This window comes from Cebidichthys violaceus, unplaced genomic scaffold (assembly GCF_023349555.1).
Source record: "Cebidichthys violaceus isolate CVI_PGR_0920_01 unplaced genomic scaffold, fCebVio1.0.p SCAF_7, whole genome shotgun sequence".
Lineage (NCBI taxonomy): Eukaryota > Metazoa > Chordata > Actinopteri > Perciformes > Stichaeidae > Cebidichthys > Cebidichthys violaceus.
In genome coordinates, this window is record NW_027176927.1 from 14346185 (window position 1) to 14370148 (window position 23964).

Consider the following 23964-nt stretch of genomic DNA (forward strand, 5'->3'; position numbering starts at 1 on the left):
ACATAAACGGGCCTATGCGGTCAAGAGGTCACGTCAGTTGTGTTACAACTCTGCCGTTAAAGTCCATTCAGACTTCTGATGGACACTAACTCACAAGGACAGTGCTTCTACTATCCCACACGGACTGGACCTGTACTGGACACAGCATCTTTAACCCTCTATCTGATCTAGAATTGGAGACGCAGCAGCATTACAGCTGTTATGAGATGCGATTTTTGGGCTTCGGACGTCGCATCGTGGATTTGCATAGTAGCTCCAACCTTTCGGAATCATGCTGCATTCACGTGTTTCTCATGTATCGGAAATCACACAAACTGAATACTTTTTTCTTGTTCGATTGCATTTTTTGGTGGGACTAATTTTGACAACATATATACATGTCTTGTATATTATCTTGTGAATCAAGAGATACCCATACTGGCCTATATTGTACTGCAGATGTAAGATAAAGAGAGGGGAGGGGGGCATTATCGGGTCTATCAGGTTGAATTCCAACGGGTAAATTGCAAGATGCCATTGTGAGTAATTTGAGTATTTGTGTTCGCACCAAATGCAAGACAGTAACGTTGATCAAAATCAGTAACTACGAAAGAAGAGAAGAAAATATTTGTTGACATATGTCCGATAGTTCTGAAGGCAGCATCAGTTGCGCCTGCTGCGACACGCCTTGGTTGAAGTAGTCGAGCAGTAGCTGAACCGCTATAACAACAAACAAAGTCGACCAGTAGTCAAGAAAGATTTTTTTTAAATAAACCTTTCCAAAATGGGAAAAGTCATCTTTATATCGCTTGTAATAGCGGCCTTATCGGCGCTGCTCGGAGAGAGGATTGTAAATTTCAGGTAAAATAGGAGGCAACTCCGTCAATGTTTTGGAGTTTGTTCCTGACTTTTCTTTCAGAAAAAATAACAGTTTTTTTCTGGCCACGTGTCCTAAGTTAACGTCCGTGTTGAAAACATTGCAGGAAAAGGACCTTGGCTTCAAGGGAGCTGGTCCAGAATCACCTCCCCAACTGTGTTGCACTCAAAAATCTTGGTAAATACCGCCTGCAGAAAAATTAGACACGAGTTGAGATTAACGTCGGTGAACATTAAAATGATCTGTGCAACTGTCGTAACGTTACTTTCAGATTCTGGCTCAGAGGATATAACGATCCTTGGAAACGGACTTGCCTTTATCAGCACTGTAAGTATTTGAGTTGTAAAGCAGCTGCTGTAAATATAGTTACGCCTCTTTGGGTTAATAGAAAACAGTGCCACTCATAGAAGTGAGCTTTTTGTCATTAAAACCAGCCTTATGGCCAGACTGTGTGACCTAACCTAACGTTGCCCGATATAAAAATATATAATGTTACTCTTCTTTTGTTTGACATTCTTTTTATATGTTACAGATATGCTCAACATAACCTCAAATCATGTTTGTTTAATCCTACCTATGACCCCAAAAGAAGAAGAAAAAAAATCAATGAATTTGATGCCAACTTAAAACTGCATGAACTTTCCATAACGGTCAGTTGGTTTATCTGTATTTGGCTTTATAAACTGCAGAAAAAGGTGTTACTCAGGTGCTGTATGTGTACTAAGGCCTGATCCTTTACAACCTGCTCTGCAATGTTTTATAGGTTCAGCATAATTAAGCTTTTTTTTTTTTTTTTATCTCCAGGGTTTGAAGTATCCTGGATTTCCATCCTCAGATGTTATAGGAAAGATCTACACCCTTGATATGAAAGATCCTCGGATGAAACCAGCGGAGCTGCGCATGCCAAGAAACTTTGATCTGGAGTCATTCAACCCTCATGGCATCAGCGTGTACATCGATCCAAGTGGTAAAAGCACTCGTTGTTTATGTGTGGTTGCACACACGTCTCTAAAAGATTGCACCTTAAGGGCAAATACCCCAGTTTTGGGCCTATCTACCGCTTAAAAATGTCTTGATGAGTTGAAGTAAATGGGGGAGCGTTTAACAACTGCTAAAATATATATCAAAACATCCGTTTTCAAACTCACAGCTCATGCAGTATAATCCAAGTCTCATTTGTCCAGTTGAATGCTCACTACTTCCCAAACACATGCATCTTTGCTAAAAACCTTTCATTTACAACAATGGGGACTCGTCTGGACTTGCATGGACGAGTAGTGCATGAGACTGTCTAAACACAAGTGTTTTAAATAAAAGGTTTTAGTAAAGATGCATGTGTTTGACACTGAGCATACAACTGGATAAATGAGACTTGGACTATACTGCACAAGGTTTGTTGGAGTTTGTAAAGAGATGGTGATATCGTTTTTGCTGTTGTTAAACGTATTCCTCTAATAGCACACATTTAAGTACATTTTGCGATTGAAAGGTAATTGTATTTTCAACTCAGTCCACTGTATTTGTACTGAAGACAAATTGCATTGAGTTTGTTGTGAAAATGTGCAATGAATGAGTCGCCTACTGTGATATTCACAATGGGTATACTGTTGGCATAATGGGAGTAGCTAAGACTCTAATCTTCAGTGTGTCAATATATTTTAAATGAAATGTGATTAGCAATATACATAATCAGTACATGTCAATGCAAAGTAAGTGGTGTTTATTAGTATGGGCTTCTTTTTTGAGTAAAATCTACAACTACAGATATGATTCTGATGCATTCTTAACCAAAAGAACAGTCTTAAGCGTTTGTACCTATTGTAGCTCTGATAATTATTATTATTATTTTTTTTATTGAAGTCATACATGTCCCTCTACTTACAGTCTCACTCACACTCACACACACACACACACACACACACACACACACACACACACACCCACCCACCCTTTTCAGTTTGGTTGCCAGTCTTTTTTCTTTATAATGCTTTCTTTGTTTCTCATCAGATGATGCAATATACCTGTTTGTCGTCAGTCATCCTCCACACAAAAGCCAAATAGAGCTGTTCAAATTTGTTGAGGACGACCACTCACTGGTGCACCTGAAAACCATGAAGCATGAACTTCTCCACAGGTATAGTATGGTGACAAATGTAAATTGTACACTTGACATTTACCGGTTAGCCAGATGTAGTCAATATGCATTGAAAACCATCCCATGTTATACCATAGTTATTCAAAAACCATATTGTGATTAATAATGTAATTATTGTACATAATCATTTTGTAATTCTGATTTTGTCTTTCCAGTGTAAACGATATCGTGGCAGTGGGAGTGGATAGCTTCTATGCCACCAATGATCACTACTTTACCCATGAAATCCTCAAAGGTTTGGTGGAGCCTCTTCTGGCTCAGCCTTGGTCTAATGTTGTGTTCTACAGTCCTGAGGAAGTAAAAGTGGTCTCTGAAGGATATTACTTTGCAAATGGCATTAATGTCTCACCGGACAAAAGGTAAGGATGATATGCAGAGCTATGCGTGTGGATATTCAATACTTCAAAAGTCTGAATTTCTCCATTTTTAATGTTCTTTCTCATGTATAGGCATATATATGTGGCAGATCTATTTGACCACAATGTGCATGTATTGGAGCGGAAAGAAGACAACGCATTGGTCTCAGTGAAGGTAAATAATTTCATGTTTCAGCAATAAGAAAGTGCACATTTCAAGAATCAGTTTTTCCACTGATGAATGATTATGCTTCGTCAACTTTAATAATTAAACCTTTTATGCTTTTGTTATTATCATACTGAAATGAGACTAAACGATACAAGACTAGTGTGCTAGTGTAGTGGGCTAGGACATATGGGTGAAATGGATATCATAGTGTTAATCATCATGATGTAAGTAATAATATGTTTTCAATAGTGACATGACAGTATGGCTAATGTATGCAGAATTAAATGTCAAATGATAAAACTTCCAGTGTTATTTAAATATTTCTTGTTTTGCATACCTTTTTATTGTTTATTGTGACAGCTTTTACAGGGATATAACATCTGATTATGCCAGATGCAGTTGGTAAAAGCTTGTACTGTACACCAACAGTTAAATAGTAAATTTAAGGTAAACAGTTAAATTAATTTGATATCAAAATCTATAATTTGAAATAAATATAATAGTAGGCACAAGTAGCAAGTATTCTTCATATAATGTGGTTAAAGCATTGCAAACCAATATACACAAATGCCAAACATAAGTACAAGATCAAGTCATGCTGGAATTAAAGTAATCAAGGTACCAAGATGCATGTATAATCATAACTTTGTCTGTGACACGTCACCAGTCTGTGGCTGTGGGTTCACTCTGTGACAACATTGAAGTGGAACCTGAAAGTGGTGACCTGTGGTTAGGCTGTCACCCTAATGGATGGAAGGTTTTCATGTTTGACCCCAAAGACCCACCTGGATCAGAGGTTTGTCTGTTCACTTTTTCCAGCTAGTAAACTGTGAGAGGCCTGACATTACAATAACAGGCAAAACTAATTAAAGTATATTTAGCTGTATCTGCAATGTTCTGCTTACCAAAGCATCTTATCTGGCTATTCACACATATTCATCTTGTTTATAATTCTTCCTTTCTGTTTTCTTCAGGTCATCCAAATCCAGAACATTCATTCAGATAAGCCAGAGGTGACTCAGGTGTACGCTGACGACGGCCATGTGATCTATGGCTCCTCTGTAGCAGCTACCTACGGGGGGAAGTTGCTCATTGGCACTGTGTCCCATAAAGCCCTGTGCTGTGATTTGAAGTAGGCAATTATTGCTAGAAAAATTACTGAGCTTTTTGCAAAACTCTCAATTAGACAAGGCAATGATGATTTGCATGATGATATACATGGCTATTACAGCACTGGCTTTAGGGGGAAAGGTTGATAACAGACCCCGAAAAGAGTGCCTGAAAATCTAGAAGGAGCTTGAAGAAGATAGATGAATTGTATTTACATGATTTAATCGCAATGAGCCCTGGGTACAACTTTCTGATATACAGTCTATGGGTACAACAGCATATTTATAGGTGGTCTCAAACACAGACGTTACTGAACTACCCAGACTTGAACCGCTGTGAAGTAATATTTTCAACCTAACATTCACTTATATTTACTTTGCTGTGTATCATGAAATTAATATTTTTCACTGGTCAACTGGAAATTTCAGTCCTCTACAGATGGATTGTATGGAACTTAATGTTTTACTTGTTTTAATTGCACATTTGTTTCATGTATTTGAATGTAAATAAAACAACAAAAAGAGTCTCGATGCAACTGTAGTTTGTCTTGTGGTTCAATAATTGTGCACTACAAAGATGTGCAAAACAGTGTGAATGCACACAAAAAGACTGAATATAAATCTGGACTCAATATATCTCCTTTTTGGGCCAAATCCCAATGTCCTCCCTAAACCCTAAGACCTGAACCCTCAAGGACTTAATTGAGTGCGAGAGGCTGCAAGGGCTCGAAATGGTGTAAATATGAATGGGACAGCACTTTGCTGCATCATATCACGTTACCATGAAAACAACAAAAAATGAGATGTATAATTGTGGGTATTTATTTTATACTTTGTACTCCCTGATTTGAACGTCTTCAGGCTCTTTCCTCACAAGATGAGGTAATTTCATATAATCTATGTACTTGTTTTTGTCAAAACATCTTCGATGGCAAAATCAAATATTTAATAGATAAATAAAAAATAATATATATCCTCTGATTTCAAGTTATTTTTTCCCCATCTTTAACCATTAATGTTTCTGTGTAAATATAATAAGACAGGCTGAACCAGGAGCGTTTCTAGGATTCAAAGAAAGGGGGGGGCTTAGCCCCAAGGGGAGGGGCATGTTTGTGCGCATAGCGCGTGGCAATGTTTTTGGGGGCCGCGGATATCCATTGTTTCAGACAGTTCATAGATTGGTTCAATCAGAAAGAGTGCGATTTTGCTCTGTAGTTTTGCTTGCATTCAGTATATGATAACACAAGAGACAGAATTTCAGGGTCATAGTGAAATTTGACAACACAAATATGAACTTTTCTCAAAAAGAGAAATAATTTTCCCGCTTGTAAAGGAAAGACGGATAAACTAGCTTTCATATCCGCATCACTCCCAAATCCTAATTGTTAAAGGGACCGCACACAATGGATGGAGAATGTTTTTGAGTTGTTTACTTGTTTTATTATGAGCAGAAGGGAATACGATTTTGATCAACATTTACATCTATTTTGTTGTCCGTGTAGTTTGTACATACCAGTGATATTTTATGCTCATTTGGACACTATCACTGAGATAAAGATGAAGTTCAGAGTCAAATATGCCATTAACTGATTATAAACAACAACATTCTATAGGGACTGATATGGTTTCAAAATACTAGAGAGATATATTCATGCAAAGAATAGAGAGATGTCGATAGTTATTTCTTGTATTTTGAATTCGCTCGTTCACTCTTGCTCACTGGAGACAGTTTCTAACAAAATAGCTAGCTAGCTAGCTAGCTTAGTGTTAACATAGCCCACTACAATATTCCCTTTCATTTGCCTCAAGTAAACCTAAATGTAAGCAGGTAACAATCGTTAACAACTACAGATTCCACATTCTGTAACTACCTGTACTTACAATTTCACTCCGTGCATCATTTACTTTGAGCTAAACTCCTTGGCTATAATCCTGGCTGTCGTTGACGAGAGACGTTACTTGGCAGAGTGAGAAAGTCAGCGCAGCAGCCTCCCCAAGGTCCTAGTGCCCGTGCCAATAGACAGTATGATGATAGGCTGTTGGATTGTACTTTGAAGAGAAAACATAAAAACCAGAACGCACGCACATATGTAGCATGTTAGAGTTATAAATAACTTGTCCATGTGAGAAACAATAGTTTAATTTAATGACATCACCACAATATATATATATATATATATATATATATATATATATATATATATATATATATATGCCAATAATGCCAAATTATTTGGGGGGTCTGAAGAACATTTTAGGGGGGCTGGGCTGAACACACGTGAGCCGTCCTCTTTGATTACCTTTTTTTTAACGTCTCCATGCGTCCACTGGTTACCCCGTGTTTAACGTCACGTTGCTATGACTTGTGGGTAATTCCCTTAGGCACGGAAAGGGTTCATAAAGGGCTCAAATTGTCTGCGAGAGAGCCCTCAAACACTTGAGGATTTGACAGTGGGACATCCCTGATCCCTCACGGACTTCGCGGGAGCGCGCCTCAAAGTCCGTGAGTCCGTAAAGGGGGACATTGGGATTTGGCCACTGACTTCACCTGGTAAATGGTTGAGTGTGAGAGATTTAAAGAGCTTGAAATGGTGTAAATACGAATGGAACGTCAACAATTATGATGTACAGTTGTGGGTATTTATTTTACACTTTTTTATTCCCTGACTTGAACGTCTTCCAGGCTCTTTATTCACAAGATGAGAGGTAATTTCAGATAATATATTTATTCGTTTTTGTCAAAACAGCTTGAATGACAAAACGAAATATTTAATGAATAAATATCCCCAGATTGCATGTGTTTTTTGTGTCCATCTTTTATCTGTGTAAATTTAATATGACAGGCTGAACACACATGTGCCGTCCTCTTTGTTTACCTTTTTTTACGTCTGTCTCCATGCTTCCACTGGTAACCCTGTGTTTAATGTCACATTGTAATGAATTGTGGCTAATTCCCTTCAGCAAAGTCTGCATCTAATGCTGACTTACGGAAATGGTTCATAAAGAGCTTAAAATGTCTGCCAGAGAGCCCTTAAACACTCAATGATTTAAGAGTGGGACAGAAATAAACCCTCACGGACTTGCGGATGCGCGCCTTAACGTTCGTGAGGGTGGAGATTGGGATTGGGCCAGTCTGTCTGCATGAGCTTTGGCCTTTCTGAACATGGCTGCCATGAAGAAAATACTGGTTGCTGCTGTTGTTGCTGCCATTGCAGCTTTCATTGGACACCGATTTCTGAAACTAAAGTAAGTTTGCTTTGGAGTAAGTCAGAGCCAAAATATAGCAGTACAGAGGTTTAGTTGTAATGCTTGCCAATGCTAATGTTGACAGCTGTTAACTAGAGTAAGTAAAATGTGTTTGTTAGTAACCAAGCTCTGCTAACGTTACTGCCAGGGTTATAAACTGGTAGACTTTCAGGCTCTGCTTCCTTTTCCTGTGAAAGACTGTGTATTTAATTTGTTCTGCAGGGAAATTTCCCTTGCTTCCAGAGACTTGCCTGTGAAACACCTGAACTGTCATTATATAAAGAATATTGGTAGGCATTCTTCCCTTTGTGTTCATGTCATTGTCTTAAATTTGGGATTTACATTGTCAAAAATGTTGTGTTAGTTTAACACGTTTCTTGATTTGGACACATGAAGAGTTTGAAGTCCAGTTTGTTGACAGTAGGTCAAGTGTCAGCAGTGTGGTAACATTAGGGTGGTAAAACTAAAGAACTGAAAAGTGTAACACGTGTTTTTGTTTTGTACAGAATATGGAGCAGAGGATATCACAGTACTAAGAGATGGCCTGGCCTTTCTAAGCACAGTATGTTATTAACATTTATCACCGTTGCAGGAATCTTAACCCTTGCATCATTGCAGTTCCGTTAAATAATCCTCTACACTATGTGAAATTATGGGTCAACCGTTTTAAATGAGTTGTGACTACCAGTTAGTTGACATAATTCAGTAAGTATTGACGTCCTCAAGCGTAATTATTGATATGCACCAACATCTTACACGACATCTTTCCACTTCAGGGGTTACACTTTCCTGGACTGCCTTGGTTCTCCGATGAACCAGGGAAAATGTATGTCATGGATATGCTGCACCCAAAGCCAACTCCAGTGGAGCTGCAAATCAAAGGAGAGCTGGACCTCAGCTCTTTCAACCCACATGGCATTAGTGCATACATCAATGAAGCAGGTAAGGTACAAATCAGGTGCAATATCTCAACTATAGAACAAAGAAAATATGCGCTTGAAACTGAATTAATTTGATAAAGAGGATTGAAATATTGTAAAAACCTTTCAATTAAACATGACAGCTTTCATTGGTCCTTGTGAATTCATAAGAATCAAGTGATCATTACCTCTTCCTTTTGTTGTTTTAAAAAAAAATATTTTTCTTGATACACACCTCGTTTTGAACAATTAGGAGGTCTCACACAAAATGATGCAAATGATGGCAAAAAATGGCATGAAAAGACAACAGCATTCTTTACACACACATATTTCATTCCACCGCGAGCGTGTGCGCCGCGATCTGCCCCAACGACCTGCCCCACCGGGAGCGTTTCAGAAGCAGAGGTGCTTTATATGTTCTGCTGAACAACAATAAAGTAAAAATGTTTTAGTTTATAACAAGCCAGTTAATTAGAGAGTAAGGAACAGAATGGGAACCCATCAGTTACAACCACAGATTTCCTTGAAGTCATTTGTTGACTCATGCAACAAAGCCCTGCAGATAGTTTTGTCTAATTGTCATACAGCAGGTTGGTGAGCCAACCTCATGTGCTTACTAGTTTTGTAATTTACTGGTGATGACATTAGCCCTGAAAAAAAAGTAAACTGGCTTGAAAATATAGTTGTCCCAGAGATCACTGGAAAAACTCTATTACCGTGTGGCTGCTTGCCTCTTCTTGAGAATGTTTTGACTTAGGGAAAGGGAAATAAGGGAAGCACATAACAACTAATTAAAAATAAGGGACAAGCAAATACAAGTGATAAGAATGAAAAATAAGAAAATAGAAGTTTTTAAAGTTTGAATCCTTACTATTTTCATGAAATCAAACCACTTTTTTGCTGTTATTTATGGTCAACATTTCTTCTGCAATTATCATATTTACATTCAGTAATTACCTTTCTATATAGTAGTTTTCATTGGTAGTGGCCGAGTCTACCATTCCCATGAAGGGTTAAAATATTCTTCGAACATACAGGGGATTTGATTCACAGGAATGCAGTATGTAATCCAGTGTTACCGTGTGTACTTTGATCTCATTGTTATCAGACTCACTAATTACTCTCTTACAGCCATATCAGAGATGTCTCAAGTTACTGCTAATGCTAACCAACATGCTCCACTGCTGTTGCTTCACATTACAAAACATCAGCATGGGGGCGCTTTTATTGTGAAGCAGCCACAGGAAACGTACTGTACTTGTCACAGAGGCTTCCGTTGGCTGTGATTGTTCATCAAAAATGTGTCACCAAATTAACCAGGACTGACATTTTAAGGATTACAACTTGCAATAGTGTGACAGAAATACCAAAACACTGGTCAAAAACTGACATAATCATTTATATTCAAACATTGATATATTGTTATATGTTGAAATTCAAAGGTTCAGATAGAAAGGTGCATGGTTTTTATATTCTAAATGTAAAAGTGGAGAATAATGACAATGACAACACACAACACAATGCTGTTTGTTTGCAGATGACTCTGTGTACCTGTTTGTTGTCAACCACCCTCAGCATAAAAGCCAAGTGGAGATCTTTCATTTTGTTGAGGAGAACACACTTGTACACCTAAAAACTATTACCCACCCTTTACTCCACAGGTATGTACGACTGTATAATACACCCATGACAGCATCACACATTTTACATTTGACAATCTCTGTATGATTTTTATCTCATTCATCGTGTCTTTCAGTGTAAATGACATTGTTGCAGTTGGAGTAGAGAGCTTCTATGCGACCAATCATCAATCATTTGCCAATGATGTGCTCAACTTTCTGACTGTCATGCTGGGTCTCCCCTGGTGTGACGTGGTGTACTACAGTCCAAAGGAAGTGAGGGTGGCAGCCGATGGCTTTCTGGCCGCAAATGGCATCAACATATCACCTGACAAACGGTTATTCTCAATTCATTTCAGCAGTCATTGCATGTCTATGTTTTTTTTAAGCTGAATGTGTTTCCCCAGTAATATGTTTCCTTTGCAATGCTAAAATAATAAAACAGGAATGTTTTTGTTTTTATTACAGGTATATTTATGTTTCAGATATCATGGGCCATTTGATCGACGTTTATGAGAGAAAAGAAGGAGAGCAATTAATGCACCTTAAGGTAATACAGTGTTTTCTTATTTTCTACCCTCAGCCAAAAAAAAATGTATTAAAGAAGTGGTTTGACATCTTGTGAATTATCATTATTTGCTTTCAATCTTCTCATTAAACTCTTTCCAAGAAATAAATAAATTGTGTCCTAAAGTGTCAAACTATTTATTTCAACAATACTATTACTTTGCTTTTTAGCAAAGTAATCCTAAAAAACTTGTTTGTTCATACTTTATTCCACACTTTGTTTCTGTTTGTTTAGAGGACAGAATCTAATTATCAGTTTACTGTATGTAATGTTTCCCACCAGTCTGTAGCTGTTGGGTCACTCTGTGATAACATTGAGGTGGACCACAAGACGGGTGACATATGGCTGGGTTGTCACCCAAATGGCATGAAGTTGTCAGTGTTTGACCCTAAAGATCCACCCGGCTCCGAGGTTAGTGTTTTGTTTCAGCGTTGTTATTTTAATTTAGAATAGAATGTCTTTATTGTCCACTAGGGTGGACATTTGTCTTCGGTTCAGCAAGCATAACAAACGACAACGTATAAAGATGATCAGCAGCTAATAAAACACAAATACAAGGTCATATCACACATTAAAACAGGTCAATATCTGTGGCTTAAATTTTCTCAGTCACTTTGTTGTGTTAAGAATGTTGATGGCATGATGAAGGACTTCACATTTTTAGCTGCCAAAGGTAAGGTACTCTATAGTGACAGAATTAGCTAACTAGCCAGCTATAAGCTAGTTAGCTAGCTATCCTGCTAATTTCACCATGCTTTAATGCTACACTGGTTACAGAAAATTAACTGAACACAGTTGTTACTCATCTGGCAATAGAAATGAACTTTCCTACGCTGTGACATGAGTGTGTGTGGATACAGCATTGAGTTGCTAAATTTGACTCATTTACTCTGGCTCAGTGCTTTGTAACGTTACAACTCCGCTGCTTGTTCTAGTTACTGTAAAACATCAGTGATCAGTGAGTCTGCGATTGCCGTAAATCAGTTTAGTTTATACAAAGTTAGCGCACTAAAACGGTTGCAATAGCCATGGCACACATAAAAATGGCCGCCACTCTGACTATCCTGCTACTTTGATTTGAGTGTCCGTTCTTCTCCTATTCTATTTAAAAGGGCTTTTTGGGATTGCCAACTATTTTGCTTGCCAGTGACACAAGCCTAGAAAGTTTATTCTTTGATCTACAGTTTAGGTTGTCTGACTCACTGGATGTAGACTGTATAAGTCTGCCATTGGTGGAGGATCTCCTCTCCTTTTCACCATCTGCACTATGTATTGTGCAAGGACATTGTCGCTGCATTCTTTGCTTAGCGTCACCCAAGACGTTTGTGACTGGTTCAAAGAAATAGCTACGGTGTTTCTTTATCACTGACACAGTGCTGTGCTGATAGGTCTGGCTATGCGAGACTACAGTTAAGGTGACCGTACCAGGCAGGAAGGTGGCCTGATCATTTTATGCCTGTATCCTCCAGGTCATCCGGATCAAGAACATTCACTCCGATCAGCCAGTTGTGAGCCAGGAGTATGTTGACAACGGCCATGTGATCATGGCCTCCACTGTAGCAGCTCCCTATGAGGGAAAGTTGCTAATTGGCAGTGTTTTCCACAAAGCCCTGTGTTGTGATTTTAAATAATATGTGTATTCTGTGTCTCACAACTGTTAAAGAATAGAAATGTAAATATGATTTGGATTGATATGGGATGGAAATAATAAAATCTTGATTCCTCAATTGCAGGAGAACTGTTATATTTTACCCACTCCAGACACTGACTCGTTGTGTGTCTGTCATTGTAAAGCAGGAAACCGTCTATTTATTTAGTATCATTTTCACAGAATGTTTGTTTCAACACACATAACAGTATCCATAATATTTTCATATAAAACTATTTCACACAACATTGGTGACTATTTCCACAATTTAGTAAAGGTATTGGAAGTTTTAGAAAAGGATATTTTATACCTTTTCATCTTTAACCATTAACAAATTGTTCTCTGCTACCTTGGATATCGTAAACCTAGACCCACCACCACCAGGATCCTGTACAATTTCTTCTTCTGTGGAATCTTCTGCTTTTGATGCAGTGAAAATTATACCATGAGTTTCTGAATCAAGTGAACTGTCCTTGTTCTCCTCATCATTCGTCCTCGCACATTCTGCCGATTCCGGGTCTTCGTTGCTTTCTTGTATTATAGGACGGAACTCAAGTTTGCCTTCGTCCACGAAAGGCTCTGCATTTACGAACACTTCACTGATGCTGACCATGCGTCTGTGCCGAGGCGAGTGATCCAGGGTCTGGATGTTGGTGGCCAGGATGTCACTGCAGCTCTTAGAGCGGTTTATGTTGGCTGCAGGCTTTCTTGTCTTTGCTCCAATCTCCTTGATGACAGTGCTGTAGTCTTCCTCCTTCTCTGATAGGAAGTTGAAGATGTCGATAACGGACGGCCTGTTGTCTGGCTTGTGCTTCTCCTCTACAGGCTCAGGTTCCTTGTAGAGATGTCTGTGCCTGAGTCTTCTTTTCTTTAGCACTTTGTGAGCTTCCACAACCATGTGGACATTCCAGCTGAAGAACAGAGACAGCCAGGCCAGGCCCATGTAGATCCACAACTCTGCAAACATCCTGTACAGTCTGGGGTATTCTATGTTTGGATTTACACCTGAAACGAGCATTGATGCACCTGGGTGACTTTTATAACAAAGAACTTAACACAACAGACTCACAAATAACCTCAAAGAAACGTGAACTCTCTGAAATAAAACCTACCTGCCACATAATCTCCAAAACCAACTGTTGTGAGCGTAATGAAAGAGAAGTAAAGGCCCTCCAGGTAGCTCCATCCTTCCATAGACATGAAAACAAATGGAGGGATCACCAGGTGCACAAACAGCCCCCATAACAGGAACACGGCTGTACAGGTTAACTGGACCTTTTTCTGACAGGACGGAGAAAAGAAACATAACATCTTTATGTTAAAATAACTTGATGGAGCTGCCTTTTAATACAGTATTCAGACAAATACTAACTCCAGCTTTCAGTCAGATTCTTACCACTGAAACGCCTTTACGAATCAGAACCTGGGACAGACGTTTGGCACGGTCTCCAAAGAATGAGCCCAAGGTGCTTATCCACACCAGACACAGGGGGATCCCACACAGACCATACAGGATGCAGAACACACGGCCACCTTGAGTCTTGGGAGCAACATTACCATAACCTGTAGATTACAAGAGGCAATATTAAGGCACAACTTTGAGAGTTATAAGTAATATTTTGTAAAGGTTCATACAAAGTAAGTATTGACTTAATTTATTGTTAGTAAGTCATGTATCAATCCTTTATGGGTGTGATATAAAGCAATAAGAATATCATTGTGGTTGCCAGGTTGAAAAAAAAATTGGGCTATTAGATATCATCCTCTAATATTAGATGCTTTGTCCTATTAGCTTGTGTAGTTATTCAGATATATATGTTTGATCACTTGCAAATAATTAATTTACAAAGCCATACATTTACAATGACAGATTCTCTCTTTGTTTTAAAAAAAAATAAAATAAATGTAAACCAGATTTTAGTAATTCATTAATCAGTGCCATGGGTTTCAGGATGATTTCAAGACAAAAACAAAAGTTTTGTTTTTGTTCTTCATGAACAACTTATAAAGCATTCATAAATTATTCATCTTATAAAGTATTGAGCTTTTTCCTGCATTTTCGTCTTTGCTTAATCCATTTATGAAATGGCTACAATAGTAATTTCTCACAGATAAACAAAATTAAGTAAATAAATAACTTGTGAATTAAATCTTTTTTTTAATGTCAAATATTGTAGATGTCATACAAACCTATAGTGGTGACAATGGTGGCAGCAAAGATGACAGAGTTGGCCCAGTCCCACGAGTTACGGTGTTTGTCTCCAGTGATGGTCACACCTTGGCCGGCAGCATCTGACACTATCTGGGAGAGTAACGTATCGAAAACGTTTATTGTGGCTTATTCAAAAAAGAGCAGCACACCTTATGCAGCCATTTTACGCGGACACACCTTTAGCAGACAAGCAAATATTTGCGGTGGAAGGAAACATGCTCCTTCACGCTCACCACCATGCCACGAAGTTTAACTCGCGACTGTTCGCAACTATTCTGCGATGTAACAAACACGAACACTGAAACAAAGAGCATTTGAGTCGTTTTATTGTTGGATAATTCGCTTCGACCAGATTGTGGTTCTCAATCAGGAAAAACAGGTTCTGTGTTGTCCTGACATGTAACTTAAAGGCGACGAGCTTCCCTTTTACCCTTTCAATAACTTATGAGAGTTATTGGGAGCTCTTTGTTGGTCAATCACCGCAAAATTACTCACAGAAAGTTGACGTAAGGATAAATGGACAACGTGTTTTTAACAGCCGTGTTTTTGTTTTTTGTCTGCCATAATCAACGACAGATTCCTACCTCCAAAATCTCACTCAGATCTTCCTCTGTTAAGCAGGCATGGTTCTTCAAAATCCTTTCCTTTTGTAGGATGTAATCGTCTCTGGCTGATTTCCATCTGGGCTCTTCGAGAATTTGGAATATTGCGGCCCCGATCGATAGGTAGAAAATAATACATGAAGTTAAAAAAGGACCTTTATCCGCCATATTAAAGTCATAACTTCAATCTATCCGCCGCCGAGTAGCTTTTATTCCTACAGAGGTCTGTAGTTATCCTCCCTGTGCTGCTTTCTTCCTGGTAACACATAATGGGGTTGACACGCTGCTCTCTATGGGGACTGATACAAACTGTTCACTGTTCAGATAGAACTTTTAACTATAGGCGCTGTGTTATAAATAATAATAATAACAATATCCTATATGATAAAAACCAGTGGAGACGAAAACATTTTTAATCTCACAAAACTATAAAAACAGCCTCTGTGATTTCAAATTGGTCGTGCAGATGACATTAAATTGTCTCTGTGGATGCAAAATGGACATATGAGCAAGTCTATATAAACATACAGTATATATCCATGCATCTCTGTCCTTTCTTTCATTATCGCAGATTACCTGCATGAAACAATTATTGAGACATGCGCCAGGGGGCAAAATGTTTTCAGTAGCCACACACTTGTGTTGAGCTATGCATTCACCAGAATGAACTGACATGTGGTGACAGTTGCTCTTATCTTCATCCAGAAGGTTGGAGTAAAGTGTGTAAAGTTAAGCACACTGGGTGGATCCTGGCTGCTCAGCACGATAATGGATGAGAGGTGTTTTCCTCAGTGTGATAATGACAATGCATGTGAAAGTTGAATGGAAGTATATTGGTACTGCTATCTATCTATCTATCTATCTATCTATCTATCTATCTATCTATCTATCTATCTATCTATCTATCTATCTATCTATCCTCCAACTTTATGCAGGTGCCTGACTAATGCGATGGAATACACCTTTAAGTACAGCAATTGGATAACTTACTTGGGCAGTGCCAACACTGGCCACTGGGTTTTAGGTAACACAGATGTTAACAGACTCCTGGCTGTAGCAGCTGATTTGTAAGTGTGCTTCGCCTTTTGGGAATTCACACTGCAATAGCTATGAGTAGTGTGTCGACCTCGCACACTTGATACATTACATTATATTTGTGGAGACACACAGGTGGAAAGCTATGGTAAGGCCACTATGCATTTACAATGCATTTTTAAATGATCCCTTCTACACATGTTTTAACATGTTGAAAAACACTTGAATAATAATTTGGGTCTGATATACACTATTCCCCCAAAATTGACCTTGTTAAAAATATTAAAATTTCTCTTCTACTCTACTTCTTATCCCTCACTTTCTCCCTCCCTTGAGAGGAGAGGAACATTATCTTTTTATCACTTTATTTTAGGGGGGCACAACAATAGTAACTATAATAGTTACTATGTAATCTAACATGGAAGTAATGATTAGTTTCTTTTTACTTACACGACAACCATGAACATGAGGGAACCAATCAATACCACAGTATTAATTGTTAATCCTTGGTTCATATGTATTCAAGAGCTACTTGTTACAGTAACTATTTCTGGTAATTAGCATATGTTTTGTTGCTTGGCGGTAGTCTCTACCTGCAACTCCACCTCCTTACATGCACACACACAACAGCGCCCCCGTGTGGAGCCACCACTGAAGTTTAGTTCCAGATAAAGGGGCAGTGACTGTGACTTTGCTGATATCACACTGCTTGTGACCGGTCACTGTAGAACTGGCACAAAGTAGGCAGTTGTTGAACAAACGCTTAATCTTTGACCAAACATTCCTCTGATGCCCAGAAACTGATACTGAAACTAATCAGCCAAAAATATGCTACAGAAGAGCTGCACCTGTTTTGCACTGAGGTGACATTTCGATAAGGAATCCTTTGTGCCAAAATGAACATTTATTCTATTCCTTCTTAAGTGCATACACATCTGTGTTGAGGCAGTTTGGATTACTTCATCTAATAACAACCACTGTGCTCCAGGAAATATACTGCACCTGATTCACATGTAAAGGTAAACACAAACGCAATGGCATGTGTAACTTTAAGTAATGTTGTATCTAGCTTCCTAAGAGACTACCAGTATATCATTACTCTAAAGTAACGACTAATTTATGAGGACTTTCACATTGGTAAACTAAGTAGGCCAACATTTATTCAAGTACTGTACTTTTTGAGGTACTTGTACTTTACTTGGGTATTTCATTGTATGCCAATCTACACTCTCTACACCCAGTTTCAAGTTACTTTGTGGATTATTGGATAATTAATGATGATGTATTACTATAGATTAAGCTACCCAGTAGTATACAACGTAGTTAGAATCTGCTCAACCTGCAACATTATGAACATGCATCAGTGATTATGATCCAATTTGTCTATTGTGCAAAATGAGTACTTTTACTTTTGGTAGCCTACTTTAGGTATATTTTGATGCTGACACTTTTCCAACCCTGTTTTTTTAAGTAAGGCTCCCACCTCTGATCTCCACCCATCACTACTAAGTGCTTCGTCATTGTAGCTGCGACACCGCCTCTCTGTGGAGACCTGGACGGGTGAGCCTCTAACTTGTTCTGTAGGGAAACACCGGAATTATGGCAACAAACTAAAGGTGGAGGAAACTGAACAGAAGAGACATCCGTCCGCTCAGGTATGACTCGCCTGCTCAGTCGCTGTTGTTGTGTTTACGTTTGCACACCTTTTTCTGCGAGGTTTTTCCATTTCCCGTCTGCGCGCGGCGGGCGGCAGTTCGTTTAGAGTTCACTGCTCCGTATTTAGAGGGATTATGTCCAGCACGACGAGGTCAGAAATGTCTGTGCTGTTAGCCTACCTGTAAATAAGAAACAGGACTCCTAGCCTACTGTAGTCTGTCGAGTGTATGCAGCCAATTATCAGAAATGTCTGCCAACGGGTTTGCCCTCACGAGCCCAGAGACTTGGGGCCAAATACTTTATAAACCAAAGATACTGAGCTTGATTATCACAAACAAGACAACATGAGCTAAACAGGTAGGTTATCCTCGAGGCAGTAGGTGCATTTTGGTCTGTTTATTATGCTGATAACAGATGTAGAAATCTAGAGGAAAACCAGTGTTAACAGAAGTATTTTATACTTGAACAACTGATTTGGGTCAACTATAACCTGGCTGCTTCCACTGTTTCTGGATGCTAGCATTAGGCTATATGCTATACTTTCAAATAGCTATTCATGTTGTGTTTCAGGCCCCTGTGTTTCAGCTATGTGATACTTTCGTAGTTGTTATGAGCAGTATTCACTACGTAAGTACAGCAGTGTACTGTACATCTCCTTGACTCTATGTGCTGCCACCTTTCTGATTCATTTGTGTAAACTTTCTATTATATGTCCTGTCACACATACTTAAAATAAGTATTATACTGAATTGACGCACTCTTTTTCCCTCTCTCTGACTAATCTGGGATTGTCCTCGCCATCTACAATGACCGTCTACATTGATGTGAGTACCAATCACTGACTAAGTTGTATGAAAACAGTATTGAAGTGTAACAGATCTGAGCAGTGTTCTCGCTTATCAATGTTGCTCATTTGGAGGGTATTGTACTGACAGAGTAACAATTATTTTACCTTAAAATATATATATGTATATGAAGAAATCCCCCCTTAATATACCACAATATGATTTAAAGGTAATGCAGAGTATAGTTATAATTAAGCAGTCCTACTCTCGGCTGCGGAGAAGCATTTCATTTATATTTATGCAACGATTCAATTAAGGCATCAGTCCGTATAGAGACTATTACATATGAATTCTTCATGATTTCTATTTGGAGTGCCTAGCCCTCCTGGGTATCTGAGTGAATACTCTGTATCTTCTACGTGTTAAAATGCTTCTCTACCACCATTCTTTCTTTATTTGTGTGGAAAAAGGTTGCACTTTATTTTATGAAAGAGAAATGTACGCCATCTTGTTCAACGTTCAGCATCAAACAGATCTGAAGAAAAGATTGTGAAGGAATCCTAATGAGAGCTTTAGTTATTGAAATAACCATACACCGCTGTTGTTAACCTGCTGGTGCCCACACCAAACTAGTTTTGGGAGGGGTAGTGTCACAGTGTCACCCTGAGTCAACTGGACACAAACACATCTTTATCTCTCATGAACACATGCTCCCAGCATGCCTTATCCCTCTGTGCTGACGTAGAGGAGTATTGGCGGGGATTCCCTCTCCCTCACAACAAATAGTTAATGTTGAAATAGTTATTTGATATTTCACCATGGAGTGTTTTTTATTATGTAACTTAAAGTACACATATTTATAGCAAGACTGCACTGTATACAGTGTAGATGAGATATGCTATTTATTATTACAGTGCAATGTTTAATATGTGAAGATATTCTTTTGGGAAATTAACATTTGTCCAGTTTTTACTGCAGTCAGACTGACTGTTCAGTCATATCAGCCACATGCTTATGGAGAGTTAATTCATTTGCATCTCCACTAGGTGGCAGTGTAAACTAAGAAAGCGCTGCCATGTACAGTAGCATCAGATGATCACAAACACAATTCAGCATGTACTTAGGTGGCCTAGAATGTCCGCCACGATCTGTTCAACGTGCCGTGAGCTCCAGGGCTCGGTACCGCTTCTTTTAAAGATATCTCAGATGACATCCAAGTGCATGCATAATATAAGCATTTCATTTCCAATCTGGCTCATCGCTTAGCATCGTCTCTGGATGCAAATGTTTATGGCAGTTTTACTAGCTGCTAAAGTCCTGACATATTCTCTGTATTAAGTTCGAGCACATGATGCTCTGAATCTAAAACATAATGTCCCGACTCTTCCCTTTGAGGAACCATCACGTGTGTATAATTAAAATTTTCTAAGATGTGCATGAAGGTGAGAATTTGAACTTGGCCCAAGACGAGAAGGACGGGCGACATGTCTGCTGGCAGAAAGGAGCAGAAAACATGGAACATTCCTGGTTCATGAATTCTTCATAACATAATGGTGCACTATGAATATTGATGCGCTGTTACCATCAATCCCGTTAGTGCTCTCGAGAGCTCGGCTCCCGGGGAACAAATAAAACCCCCTACAACCATGCCTCCATCACATGCACTCACAATTCATATTTAAAGCATATTCAAAGCTGCGCGAGTTGTTTTACACACGATACGGGAGGGAAGGCGGCATGTTGCTAGAGTGTGTGTGTGTGTGTGTGTGTGTGTGTGTGTGTGTGTGTGTGTGTGTGTGTGTGTGTGTGATGTAGCATTGGAAGTCAAAGAGAGATGTTTTGGTGGAAGGGGTATGGGACATTATATAATCACTGAGTGATGGAGCCAGAGAGGGATAAAGATGTTCCAAACAAACATAACCCCCATGCACTCAGCTGGAGTAATGCACTGCACCGTTGCTCCATGTGCGTGTGTTTTGCCCGTGCTTTTGAACAAATGAGAAAGAGCGACCGAGGGAAACGGAAAGTGTGCGTCAGTGTTTTTGGGTGTGTCTACTGTGCGAGCGGGTCGTCTCGGAGTCTGTGGTTGCAGTCTGTCACTGTCTCAAGGGACTGTGGGTCTGTAAGTGCTGCTCCTCGTCTCCTCCCCTCTCAGTCCTGTCTCTCCTCCCTCTCCTGGGTCCAGCTCAACACCTGCTCCTTGCAGTACAGGCGCAGGGCAGGGCAGGGCAGGGTAGGGGGGGTTCCTAAGCAACTGAAGGCAACGCGAGTAGTTCATGCACTCCTTGTTCCTCTCCCCCGCTCTTCCTCTATTATCCGTCTGACTTGATCATTTCATCCTAATCTAAAGCAGAGGCAACAGAAAGTACTCGCTTTCTGGGATTCGTCGGGATTCTTGCTGTCAGTGCGCTTTTGTTACAGTTAATGTGTAACACCAGCAGTTTTTGTGCTGTTTATGTGTTATCACTGTGTTCAGTGATCAAAGTCTGAAGAACACGATAACCGACTGTTACTGTGCAAGAGAGAAATCTTCTGTTTCTGTGGTTTAGTGTCTCCCTTGCGTCTTAATACCTCCTTTTGGACTTTATGACACGACTTACTGAATCATCTGTGTACTGGTAAGACTCTTTCCTTCAAATAAATTGCATTGAAAAGACATGTGACACTGCTGTGCATGCTACACGAACTTGCCTCTGTGGGACAAAGGTGATGGTGACTTATCCTGTGTAGCTGTGAGAATAATGAACCTCTTTACCCCCCCCCCCTTTTCTGCATATGAGCCGTATGGCCCTAATGGGGTCAGGCAGATGGGTGGGGACCATGCCGGGGTCCATGAAGACTGCTGGTGTGTATGTGTGTGCATGTGAGCGTGTGTGTATGTGTGTGTGTGTGTGCTGGTTTGTTTCTGGATTTGTAGATAAGATGGTTGAGGGTGGACATATTTTCAGCTCCAAATACATTTGTAACTGCTTATTTTAATATCTCGCCAACTGGCTCAGGTGAGTCCTGACACCTTCATATACTGTGCAGACGAATGCACCACGTTGGTGCCTGAACAGACTGGGCAGGACTCTAAAGGAATATTTCTGTTGCCTCCCTCCTGCTTCTGGACATTGCACTTTGTTAATGATTGCACTCTTTGGCCCGCCTCACCGCATGTCTGTTTGGGAGGAGGCATAGTGATGAGTTGTGAATGTACTAGACAATGTAAAAACCTTTTTTTTTTTATTCTAAAAGTACTGACACTAATAGAAATCTGTCCATTATCTGCAGATTTGAAAGCCTGTGGATGACTGTAGTTTTTTTATTTAAAGGTTAGATTGCTGCAGCATCTTAACATACACAAACAAAGCCTTATATTTAGTGCAGACCTACTCAGCATCATATTAAGTTGTTGCCCATCTCCTCCACCTCGGCATGCGGTTGTGAGGCGTGCTGGTCGGTGCTCTCAGTTGGTCAACCGGAGTCCTCGGTGGAGACTCCACCCCTTTACGAGCATCGGACACCTTTCAGCACAACAAAGCATGTGTCGCTCCGCTACATTGTTTCCTCTCTGAACGCGCCGGAATAAAGCATTTTGTCGGATTTTGAGCCGTTTGCTTCCCCATTGATGATAATCCCGCAGTAGGTAAGCCACATTTGAAGATGTATGTTCCTCGGGCGTCGGGGATGAGTTGGTGTTTATTTGTGTTGTTGCACTATTCGGCGCCATTTTCATACACAGATTGTTTAAATGCCCCGGCACGTTGGCCCGACGCAGCCAACAACTGTTTGTACGGTTTAATTAAAAAAAAAAAAAGTTGGAAATTTAAGTCGTATTCTGCTACAGTGCCTAGCGATACTTACACGATGATTTGTTAAAGCAAATACAAATGATAGCGCCTGTATATCGCACAATTAAGCCCAGTAGCTGTTTTATAATGTCCCCATGAATCACAAGTGATCCGCATCAGCGGAGGCAGCGACGTGTTTTCTTCATGTGAGTTGTTTTTGTTAAAATGAATGAGCATGCAAGTTATTCATCTGATAAAAGAGGGCCCACACTTTTTAGAATTTAGGAAAACTCGCACTTTCCTAAATTGTCTTTTAATTAAGACGCAGTTATAATATATTATTATACTAAGTAATGCAGTGGCTAATACCATGTGGTAACTGATGATACATTATTACTATATGGGGGGAAAACAAATATATTTGTCTGTTCTCATTCGTGACTCATCTTTACAAGTACTGTATAGAGGTTAATATTCAATGATACTATAGTATTCAAATATATTATGTATAGGGAGAAACAAATCCTAAATTGATTTTTTTTTTTTAAATATGACTAAAGGTGATTTGATTGTCATATTTTATCCCCCAACTCATTCTTATGTTAAGTAGTTATTGTTCCACATGATGCACTTCATGTCAGGGTGTGTTGGTCTGTGTTAAGTGTGTTACAGCTATTTCCAAGAATGTATCTGCACAGATGTTGTTTTTTTTTAATGCTGTTTCAGAGATGAGAGACATTACTTTTTGGATTTAATTTTCTGCTCGACAAGACTGGCTTTTACCCCAAGAGGAATGCACGGGTTAAAAATATCCATGTTTTGCTGGAGGGCGGCATATGTGAATGTGTGTCTGCTCCTTTGCTAGCCACAACGCACTTAAGAGAAACTCATCCAATAAGCCTCATCTCCATCGATGATACTGCTGGATATATATATATATATATAGTCAGATAATCTTTTATGAAGCGCTGCAGATATGACGTAGGAAGGATGAGGGAGAGACATTAATGCATCAGGACTGGCATGTGCAACAGAAGTTAACACAGAGGTTAAGAAATGACCGAGATCAGACCCGGGTGCTTGGGGGTCTCCTGTACACTGCTGATTCAGCAGTGTTGTGAGCACAGAGCTGCTGAAGTGATGCTGAAGGATGTTTTCAGTTCTGCTGTGTGAGAGTGAGGTCACCGAGGCCCGAGGAGAGCCTGCTGGTGTTAATCCTCTTTTGGGAGTTATGATGCATTCGTGCCGTTAGACT

The 23964-nt window shown here is 39.5% G+C and overlaps 4 protein-coding genes across 16 annotated transcripts in view; 3 read left to right on the forward strand and 1 right to left on the reverse strand.

The window, feature by feature from the left end:
• Nucleotides 1-662: 662 nt before the first annotated feature.
• Nucleotides 663-5186, forward strand: LOC137891504 (serum paraoxonase/arylesterase 2-like). The gene is made up of 9 exons (XM_068736146.1): nucleotides 663-840; nucleotides 963-1033; nucleotides 1128-1183; nucleotides 1661-1823; nucleotides 2864-2990; nucleotides 3167-3370; nucleotides 3461-3542; nucleotides 4204-4332; nucleotides 4511-5186. Exons 1-9 carry the CDS (start codon nucleotides 764-766, stop codon nucleotides 4670-4672), a joined length of 1071 nt encoding a protein of 356 aa, XP_068592247.1. The 5' UTR covers nucleotides 663-763; the 3' UTR covers nucleotides 4673-5186.
• Nucleotides 5187-7782: 2596 nt separating this feature from the next.
• On the forward strand, nucleotides 7783-12725 carry LOC137891416 (serum paraoxonase/arylesterase 2-like). The gene is made up of 9 exons (XM_068735998.1): nucleotides 7783-7891; nucleotides 8114-8181; nucleotides 8398-8453; nucleotides 8668-8833; nucleotides 10349-10472; nucleotides 10568-10768; nucleotides 10899-10980; nucleotides 11281-11409; nucleotides 12468-12725. The coding sequence occupies exons 1-9, from the start codon at nucleotides 7809-7811 to the stop codon at nucleotides 12627-12629; spliced, it is 1071 nt and encodes a 356-aa protein (XP_068592099.1). The 5' UTR covers nucleotides 7783-7808; the 3' UTR covers nucleotides 12630-12725.
• A 59-nt stretch (nucleotides 12726-12784) lies between these two features.
• Nucleotides 12785-15682, reverse strand: LOC137891414 (potassium channel subfamily K member 5-like). Its single transcript, XM_068735997.1, has 5 exons — nucleotides 15443-15682; nucleotides 14837-14948; nucleotides 14043-14209; nucleotides 13759-13927; nucleotides 12785-13651 (listed from the first exon to the last, which is right to left on the reverse strand). The coding sequence occupies exons 1-5, from the start codon at nucleotides 15626-15628 to the stop codon at nucleotides 12951-12953; spliced, it is 1335 nt and encodes a 444-aa protein (XP_068592098.1). The 5' UTR covers nucleotides 15629-15682; the 3' UTR covers nucleotides 12785-12950.
• Nucleotides 15683-18544: 2862 nt separating this feature from the next.
• LOC137890839 (uncharacterized) overlaps nucleotides 18545-23964 on the forward strand; it is a 31827-nt gene continuing 26407 nt past the window's right edge. For 4 of the 13 annotated variants that reach the window (XM_068735098.1, XM_068735099.1, XM_068735092.1 and 1 more), the window contains exon 1: nucleotides 21659-21781. In XM_068735098.1, coding sequence (XP_068591199.1) covers nucleotides 21712-21781 — 70 coding nt within the window. In that variant the 5' untranslated portion in view covers nucleotides 21659-21711. Of the gene's footprint in view, nucleotides 18976-21180; nucleotides 21555-21656; nucleotides 21782-22424; nucleotides 22565-23964 lie in introns of those variants that run through there. The other 9 variants (XM_068735101.1, XM_068735103.1, XM_068735100.1 and 6 more) reach the window with 7 other exon arrangements.